The following is a 10,000-nucleotide window of genomic DNA, read 5'->3' as shown; positions in this document are numbered from 1 at the left end:
GTCCGCCGCACAACACGTCAGCTCAGGCCGGTGGTGCCCCCCAAACAGGAGGCAGAAGCCTCCTGTTTGGGGGCTAACACTCACCCCTTCAAAAACCTCGGAATCATCCATTACTCTAGTGAGTTTAGCGTTGAAGAATTATTAATACCGCTGGAATGAACTACGGCAAAATGTGGAACTGAAATCATACATTTCTTTAAAGTCGCTTGCTAATAACTGTGTCGATATTGTGTCAATAACTGTGTACTTGGCCTCAGTGTCTCTTCATTGGCCTTGTTTGTGTTATTTGATTTGGATTTGTTCCAGGGTCCTCTTGCAGAAAACATTCCCATGGATATCATGACAAACAAACAACAACAGCATAAACTGTACACTAGCGTTCGAAAGTTTTGGGTCACTTGGAAATTTCCTTATTTTTTTAAAGAAAAACAATTTTTTCAGTGCAGATAACGTTAAATTAATCAGAAATGCAGTCATTGTTAATGTGGTAAATGACTATTCTAGTTGGTCACGGCTGATTTTTAATGGAATATCTACAGAGGTGTACAGAGGCCCATTTCCAGCCATCATCAATCCTGTGTTCTAATGCTACATTGTTTAGCTAATCGTGTTAAAAGGCAAATTGACGATTAGAAATGCCTTGTGCATTATGTTAGCACAGCTGAAAACCCTGGAATAAAAGTGTGAGTTTTCATGGAGAACACGAAGTGGCCTGGGAGACCCTAAACATTTGAACGGTAGTGTAGCACCCATCCGGTACGAGATCCCAGGCGACCGGGACTCACTCCTCGTTGAGGAAGTCGAAGGCCTTGCTCTTGTCGCTGGGCAGCTGCTGCAGCGCGCTGCTCTTCTTCTTCACCGTCGGCTGCACCTGGGCGCTCGGCGCGTTGTACTTCAGGTTGACCGCCGCGTCGCCCGCGGGCTTCTTACCCGCGCCGCCCGACGAGCTGAACAGACGGCTGAAACTGGAGGCGTTAGAGGGGGCGGGGCCAGGGAGGGGAGGGGCGGGGCCAGGGAGAGGGGCGGGGCCAGGGAGAGGAGGGGCGGGGCAGGGGAAGAGAGAGGGGCGGGGCAGGGGAAGAGAGAGGGGCGGGGCAGGGGGAGAGAGGGGGGCGGGGCAGGGGGAGAGAGGGGGGCGGGGCAGGCGGAGGGAAGGGGCGGGGAATGGGGAGAGAAGGGGCGAGGCCGGGTCAGGGAAGGGTGTGGTCGGGGGGGGGGGGGGGGGGAAGGGGAGGGGCCAGGGGAGGGAAGGGAAGAGAGAGAGAGAGAGAGAAAGCACAAACAGAGACACACATATAGAGGGGTGGACACAAAGCAGTAGCCACGGCAGACCGGGGGTTCGGACACAACATGCCAGGGTTCGGGTTTCTCGCTCTGAGGTTTTCTTGCCTGTAGTGCTTTTTTTGTCCCAATGAGACACTCCTTACAGGATTACTTTTTAATTATTATTATTATTACATGCCCAGATGCATTATATTTAAAATAATCAATGAATAGAGATCACAGCTTTCCCTTGGTGCAGCTCATAATTCGCCCCGTCCCACTGAAAGGCCCTGGTCTCCTAATGGGGATGTGACGGTGAGGTACCCGGGGAGAGACTGGCAATTGGAACCCTAACCCACTGATTGTACTGATAATAAATAATATTTTCAGACTTTTAACTCCAGACAAAAGTCTGAAAACAATTATCTCTCTCTTTTCCCATCGTCATGACGACCGTTGATGGGTACCAAAAAGAAAGCCAGCTTCGATGCAGCTGACATCGGAGCTGGTCTCCGGCGGCGGCGGCGGTGGGGTCGCGGGGTCGCGGGGGTCAAGGCTGTAGGGGTTAGGGCTGTACGGTTGACCAGGCGGTTAGTAGACAACACAGCACACAGCCCAGCCCTCTCTGCTACCGTCTGAACCCCCCCTGCATCTGGACCGCTGTACTTATATACACTATAGTCGTACGCTATAATAGGATGTCATAAGTTATGATATGATATAATACCCTATAATATAATATCTTATCATGCATTTTATGAGGAAATACGCTATGATAAAATACAACATGCTTTAAGTTAAAATATGATGTAATATGTTATGATATGATCTCATACATTAAAGTATGAGAAAATGGGTTATAATATCATGTGATATGTTATAATAGGATGTAATATGGTATAATATGATTTGATTCCTTATAATAAATCATAATATGATGTAAAATGTTATAATATGATATAATACGTTGTAGCAACATTAAAATATAGCTCTTATTTATCATAGAATAGTTGGAGTTCCTGTCTATCAATGGACCAATCAAATCCTTACTACTGCTGCCCCCCCCCCCCCCCCCCCCCCCGATCTCACCCTCCCCAACACACCTCCTGCCCAACAGACACACACACAACATGAGGAAATAGAGAGGGGTATGGGGAAGGGGGGGAGGGAACGGGTCCAGGGAACGAACGAACACACACACACACACACACACACACACACACACACACACACACACACACACACACACACACACACACACACACACACACACACACACACACACACACACACACACACACACACACACACACACACGCACACACGCATTTTAGCAGATGATTCCACACATGAGACATGTCCAGGTGCCCTGGCTCAAGGCCCGGGTCAGATGGTCACAATATGCTCTTTAGCAGAAGACAGCTGCTGGTTCACGGCGCCATGTTGTTTACAGGTACATCATGCATGTAGAACTAAAGAACTAAGGAATCATTGGCACTAAAATATGAACACTATCTCAAACATTTGGTCCTAGAATTTGGCAGCTAGTCAGTCTATATTTTCATGATTAAAGTCTCCACTAATACGTCGTATCTCAGTTAGTTCATTCCGTTAGTATAAGAATGTCTCCAGTTCAGTTAACACGTTTGTCATGAGGTAGCACTAGTCATTGTCATATCAGCTAATGCAACTCCGGTGATTGAAAAAAAAAACGTAGCAAAAGTATTCCCATTCCTCCACAGAAACAGAGCACACAACCAACCAACCACAACCACCCCACAACCAGCCCACAACCAACCCACAACCAGCCCACAACCAGCCCACAACCAGCCAAACCAAATTCATTCCCAGTCCCATGCAGTAAGAGAGACAGCCAAGGTCGGGACAGCGTTGGATGTTAACTAACACATTTGTGATTTTTGGAATCACAAATTGGATTTGCAGATGAAAATCGCCCATTTCAATTTTAAGTAGGCAAGACTTTGATAGAAGCCACTCCTGGCCTGGCTGTCTCTTTACGAGCGCGTGTGTCGGCCAATCAGGGCCCAGCACCACTACATCACCCCAAACATTTACCTACATCCTGGAGCAAACCGGTTCACAAACCATGGAATGAACAGAGACAACAAAATAAATCAACAATTAATTAATTAAGCAGATCGAAATACATCATGGATTGGAGTGTGACAACAACAGTAGCACAGGAATGATGAAAGTACAAAAGATAGTGCTTACAACTGCCAAAGACTGGATTTCTTCTTCTCTGTGAGAGCTGGGTTCTCCTTGGATTGCCTGAATAAAAATAACGATAAAACACAAACCCAAAAAGAAATTAAAAAAATATTAAAATGTTTCATCCCATAACACAATTTAAATAATTACAATTACAACAATTGAACAACCCCTCTCCTCTAAAGTGCTAAAGACCGGACAGCGTTTGGAGACGTCATGTTGTCATGGCGACGGGCGGCTCACCGGATCATCTCGGCCCATCTCACGGCCTCCTGGAGCTCCATCAGCCGCTCCTTGTACTGGTTCCTCTCCATCAGCACGCGGGCCATCTCCACCCGCGTGAAGCGCTTCCTCTGGGCCGTGGGCACGTCGCTCTGCTGGGGGTCCGAGGGCACGGGGGGGGGGGGGGGGTCAGTCAGTCAATCTGTCTGTGTGACTGACTGTACATCTGTCTGTGTATCTGTCTGTGTGACTGACTGTATATCTGTCTGTGTGACTGACTGTACATCTGTCTGTATATCTGTCTGTGTGACTGACTGTATATCTGTCTGTGTGACTGACTTTGTATATCTGTCTGTGTGACTGACTGTACATCCGTCTGTATGATTGACTGTATATCTGGCTGTGTGACTGACTGTACATCTGTCTGTGTGACTGACTTTGTATATCTGTCTGTTTGCCTGACTGTATATCTGTCTGTATATCCGTCTGTGTGACTGACTGTATATCTACATGCCTGTATGTCTGTATGTCTATGTCTGTGTGTCAGTCAGTCAGTCTGTCTGTCTGTGTGAGTATCTGTGTGAGTGTGTGTGCGCGCCCGCAGTCATGGGTGTGTGTTCAAACTCACATCCTCTCCGTTGTCGCTCTTGGTCTTCTGCTTGGCCTCCTCAAGCTCGGCCCGCAGCCTGACGAATAGAACATCATCATCATCATCATCATCCTCATCGTCAGGAACATCCTTCAGGTTATTGACGTCCAGAGGGTTTTAGATGTCCAGTAAAACAAGATCATTCTGAAGATTCTCATCACAAGGCCATTAGACACTTAGAGCGATATCGATCTATAAGGGGGAGCCAACAGTGTGCCGACAGGCACCTGGTCGCCCACAGGGCCTGTACTAGGGGCGGGGCCTGTTCTAGGGGTGGGGCCTGTTCTAGGGGTGGGGCCTGTTCTAGGGGCGTGGCCTGTTCTAGGGGCAGGGCATGTGTTGATGTCCTTTGTGAACACTTGCATTGATGTTGATTTGATGGCGATGGCAGTATTCAATATTAAATTGTAAAAACAAAAATATATTCTGAAATCTGACCATGTCTGGAAAGAACAATATCGTGTTGTTATTCAGGTAGATACAAACTACCTGAATAACAACAAGCCGTGCAACATTGTTAGTAGTTTGTATCAAACAACTCGCCATCGTATTAATCTGTACCCTGGAAGTAGCTCTCAGGTTTGAAAAGGTTGCTGACCCAGTCCTAGAGGATCCATCCATCAATCCAAACGCCTACATCTAAATAAACACACCGAAGGATCTAACTAACTTGAGACGCAGCTAAGGGGAGTCAGGGTATCAACTCTCATGTATGAGGCCACAGGATATGACGACATTAGACAGGAAGTGAGCGAGGCGGGAGCAGGAAGTGACCTACTTCTTGAGGTCCTCCTCCAGCTCCTTGTTCCTGTCCTCCACTCTGGCCTTGGCCTGGCTGACGGCCTCCAGCTCGCTCTGCAGCCCCTCCCGGAGGCACGCCAGCTCGTCCACCTGCGCGATCAGGTCGTTCTTCACCACGTTCAGGGCGTTTCTGGACCGCGCACACACACACACACACACACACACACACACACACACACACACACACACACACACACACACACACACGGGCGTGCACACACACACACGGGCGCGCACACACACATGCAGACACACACACACAATGTTATTACTGTCCGTTAGCCACAAGGAAAAGCTGCTCAGATGCTAAGGCACGTCGAAAATGTTTTTCTTTGCTATAGAAATAGTTGATTATTATTATAGTTGCGTTTGCCTAGGATTTAAGGCGAACAAACGCATGGTAATTTCCCTTAATGCAACAGTATAATTGTTTTTTAGCTTACTGGCACATTCAACTTGTACACAACATGAACAGAACAAAACTTTTACAAAAGACAACTTTTACAAAAACAAAACTTTACAAAACACAACTTTTACAAAACACAGCTGGAACAGAACGGAACTTGACCGAATAAGATTGTAACAGATCAGAACGTTAACATAACCTGTTGTTTAGTGAGCGGTACTCACTTGGTCTCCAGCAGCTGGGTGTTCTCCTGGATGAGATGCTCAACCTCACGGCCCATACCTGGAAGACAAGAGGAGGATGTTCTGCTAAAGAGCGTACAAACACGTTATACCGGGACAAGAGGAGATGTTCGCCTTAAGAGCGTGTACAAACACCTTATACCGAGACAAATTTCCACTAAGGTGACCAATAAAGTAATTCATATATAATTTTTCAACTACTACTATTACAACTACTAAAACTATTACAACTACAACCAAAACTATTACAACTATAAATACTATAACTAAAACTACTACAACAACAACTATGTTTTTAACAATAAAACAGCGCCATGATAATCTACACTAATGTATTCTCATGGAAATAGAGAGGGAAGCTGAAATGGAGTCAGCAACATACTACCGGGTAGAGTTGGGTAACGTTTGAAATGGGCAGATTCGGCCACTTTGCATTAAAGTTAAAAAAAGAAAATGTAAATGTGGGACATTCATTTTGGTAAATACAGCAGAAAATCCATTTATGCAGTCGCCACCCAACTCTACATCTGGACACTGACGGGAATAAAAAGGCCGGAAGAACCAGAAAGATCCAGAAGGATTCCAAGCAAATGATACTCACCCGAGAAGTCATCTGCCAAAAGGAGTGCGACGGTGAAGAGAAGTGAGAAACGATGAGTTCAGAAGGAGGGAGAGTGACGTGTGCAGTGGGTGGGGGGGGGGGGGGGTCTGAAAGGCAGAACGCCAGCCCCATGTTGGTACGTTAAACCAGGACAGGGAAGGTGCTTCCTACCCAGGAGGTCGGCTCCGTCGTCCATGTCTCCGATGAGGTCGTTCCCGGCGCAGGAGGACAGCTCCTCAAACAGGGACTCTGTGTTGCGGTCCAAGGCCAGGTTCTCCACCCCCCCTATACCCTTGGTGGGCGTGCTGAGAGGAGAGGAGAGGCGGGGGGTGGACAGAGGGAGATGAAAAGGAGCAGAAAACTAAAACTAGTTCTAAAGCCTGTTTCTGTTACCCGGTGAGTCTGAAAAACAGATCTTGAAAACGTTTATTCAATTATATTCTCGATTTCTCATTAATTTTCCTCAATTAGCAGCCTAGTGAAATCTAGAACATACAATTTAATTAAGAGTAATGTGCTTAGAGTTCAGGGATGAAAATATTTGTTCATGTATTGTTTACAAAAGGTCATGATGACATTGTGTGTGTGTTTACTAGCCCGCTATGAAGCTCTATGGAGTATAGTACCTAAGTATCTATGAAGCTCTATGGAGTATGAAGCTCTCCACAGTACTGTACCTGGTGTCTCTGAAGCCGTCCATCTCCATGTCGAGCTCAGGGGTAGACTCTATGATGGCCTGAACCTCAGACTTCTCCAGCTGGTCTTCTCCATCTGGCGGGACGGAGGAGCGAAGGGAGATAACAATGTGATACACGTTGATCCATCACGGACGGGAGGGGGCTTGTACAACATATTACACGCGATTCAAGACGTCAACACCCTTCAACAGTAGTGAAGATGACCCTGATGCCTCAGCTCCTGACTCACCTTCACCTGCGAGGGCCGACTCTGCCGAGTCGGAAGGACTCCCCGCTTCCAGTCCGCCTTGCCCAGACCCAGTGGGTCCTAGTCCACCCTGGCCGGTCCCAGCTGGTTCCAGTCCACCCTGGCCGGTCCCAGCTGGTTCCAGTCCGCCCTCCTCCCCTGCCGTCTCCCTGCCGTCCAGCTCCTTGCCGGGTAAGCCGAGGTCCTTGTTGACGCCCTCGCCGGGAACCCCTTCCTTGAGGGAGGCTGAGGCGGTTTCCATAGCGACGCCCAAGGCGCCGGCAGCAGACGGAGGCGAGGTCGAGGCGGAGCCGGGAGCGTGGACGCTGGCGTGGGTGACCCCGAGCCCGGCGGTCCGGTCGTCTGTCGGGTCCTGACGGGACCGGTGGACGCCTGGGGAGCGGGGGACCCCTGGAGACCGGGATGGCCCCGGGGAGCGGGGGACCCCCGGGGAGCGGGGGAGGCCGCGGCGCTCGGAGCCGGGGGTGCTGGCCTTGCCGGGGGAGCCGTCCGGAGGGAGGCGGGCGCTGCGGGGTTTGGAGCCCGGCGAGGAGGGCTCACCCGGGACCCCGGGACCCAAGGGGACGTGGGACAGCTCATCCTGGAGACGGAGACGGAGACGGAGACGGAGACGGAGTGGTGACCAGCTGGACACCGAGCGGAGAACTCAGGAGGTCCTCAACGGTTTGGACCAGTGTTGGAATGGGTTAGGTTGTTTTCAACACTCAATGCAAACTAAAATGTTATTTCAAACCAACGTGTTCCTCAAGACAAACGGACCAATATAAAACCCTACATCTACCAGGGGGGGGGGGGGGGGGGGGTGTCTGTTACAGGAAACAGAAGAAAACTATTGCCAACTGCAACTCCAAAATGCAACTTGCACGTCATGCGCCTCCTCTATAGTCTCTCTGAGCGTATGTTCAATGAAGGCTGAGCTCCCCATGCAGCCTCCCTCCTTCCACCTGCAGCAACACCGGCCACACACACTGAGAACCAGGGGGACGGTGAGTCACATTTGAGGAGATAACACATCTTGAGTCCCTCTGGGCAGTACAGTAAAACACACTTTTTGGTACTCGGGTTATCGAACTAGCAACCTTCGGGTTACCAGCTAACCCGCTCTACCTCCTCAACTGCATTGCGCCCCTATTGAAGACCAGGGCTGTGTATAATCTCAGGGCCAGGCTGTTTGTGAGTGGCATGCAGCTCAGGTGTAGCTCAGGTCATTGTCATTCCCACAGCACACGGGGTCACACCACAGCTGGGCCTGGTGGTCCAGGGAGGGCTCGGGTCGGGGTCTACCTGCTGCTGCCGGTCAGGGGGCGGACCGGCCAGACTCTCCCTGGGTACCTCACCCTCAGATCGGCACTGGGAGACCAGTGCCTTGTACTGGATGGGAGGGAGGCAGTGGGTCTCAGGCAAGTTATGAACTGCACCAGAGAGGGCTTTATTCATTTGATATCATAAAAACATATAGAAGCTTTTGACTTGAATGAGAAGATGGTTTTGGTGTCATATCAAGGATTTAAATGTTGAACATAAACATGTCGCATGTTCACGTTAAAACATCTCAGCAATGTGAATAAAATAGAATCATTTTGTAACGTGAATGTTTCATTCTTTGTGTGAATAAAATAGCATCCCATTCAAAATTAAAGTACCTTTAGAACTTTGTCATGGTTGGGTTAGCTAGGATTAAGTTTATTATGACAAAGAAACCTAATCTAACCAGGCCTCGGAGATGACACACGCCGCAAAGCATGATGGGATCCATGGAGGGCGGCCTTCGGACCGCCAGCGGAGCCTTTCATCATCTAACAGCGGTGCTTCACTTTGAGGGTCAGTAGGAGGTGGAGCAGCCTGGCTCACGCCGCAGTCAGCTGCTCTTTCAGGCCCTCTTTAATCGGATTACGGTGGGACTTCGGAACCTCCTGTCCTATAAATAGTACATTTGATTAAAACTGTACCGAGCGCCTTGCCCCTGACGAACCACCTCCCGGTTTCCAGGAAACAACAGACGAGACGCGAAGCTTAAAGCCAACTATGTTTCAAAAGCTGCTTCAAGACATGGAATCAAATGGAGCGCAGGAGGAGAGTCTCTCTCTCCCCTGCAGGTGACAGTTGTCTTGTTGTTGCCATAGTAGCACAAGAAAATTGGATGCAAGTCATCATCGCTCTTATAATTCGTCCTCCACGCACATGCACACACAGTGCTTCGAGAGAGAGAGAGAGAGAGAGAGAGAGAGAGAGAGAGAGAGAGAGAGAGAGAGAGAGAGAGAGAGAGAGAGAGAGAGAGAGAGAGAGAGAGAGAGAGAGAGAGAGAGAGAGAGAGAGAGAGAGAGAGAGAGAGAGAGAGAGAGAGAGAGAGAGAGAGAGAGAGAGAGAGAGAGAATGGGTTAGGGAAATACAGAGAGAGCGAGCGTGAGAGAGATAGAGAGAGACCGAGACAGTGGGAGCACTGTGTGGATCAGACAATGAGAGCGATCGCTGGCTGTAAATCCTTGGAAAATGTCAAGTCAGAGTGCGAGAGACAAAGGCCACGCTATCGACTCCATCGCTGCGAGCCTGGTTACAACCATGAGGTTGGTTGTGAAAGTCTGCGTCTGCGTGCGTGCGTGAGTCTGACTCTGCAACAAGAATCTCAATAGAGGGTTAGG

General features: G+C 49.1%; 1 protein-coding gene across 3 annotated transcripts in view; it reads right to left on the bottom strand.

The window, feature by feature from the left end:
* The window catches only part of LOC132446206 (C-Jun-amino-terminal kinase-interacting protein 4-like), a 19,120-nt gene extending 10,307 nt beyond the window's left edge, over window positions 1-8,813 (bottom strand). The window contains exons 1-10 of one of the 3 annotated variants that reach the window (XM_060036367.1): window positions 8,646-8,813; window positions 7,344-7,941; window positions 7,094-7,187; window positions 6,588-6,721; window positions 5,798-5,855; window positions 5,145-5,297; window positions 4,346-4,403; window positions 3,739-3,872; window positions 3,499-3,555; window positions 786-965 (exon numbers count right to left, since the gene is read on the bottom strand). In XM_060036367.1, coding sequence (XP_059892350.1) covers window positions 786-965; window positions 3,499-3,555; window positions 3,739-3,872; window positions 4,346-4,403; window positions 5,145-5,297; window positions 5,798-5,855; window positions 6,588-6,721; window positions 7,094-7,187; window positions 7,344-7,941; window positions 8,646-8,798 — 1,619 coding nt within the window. In that variant the 5' untranslated portion in view covers window positions 8,799-8,813. Of the gene's footprint in view, window positions 1-785; window positions 968-3,497; window positions 3,556-3,738; window positions 3,873-4,345; window positions 4,404-5,144; window positions 5,298-5,797; window positions 5,856-6,587; window positions 6,722-7,093; window positions 7,188-7,343; window positions 7,942-8,645 lie in introns of all 3 variants that reach the window. The other 2 variants (XM_060036368.1, XM_060036369.1) reach the window with 2 other exon arrangements.
* Between the last annotated feature and the right edge of the window lie 1,187 nt (window positions 8,814-10,000).

Source organism: Gadus macrocephalus, chromosome 18 (assembly GCF_031168955.1).
Source record: "Gadus macrocephalus chromosome 18, ASM3116895v1".
NCBI classification, from domain to species: Eukaryota; Metazoa; Chordata; class Actinopteri; order Gadiformes; family Gadidae; genus Gadus; species Gadus macrocephalus.
This window is presented reverse-complemented; position numbering and strand designations above follow the sequence as displayed.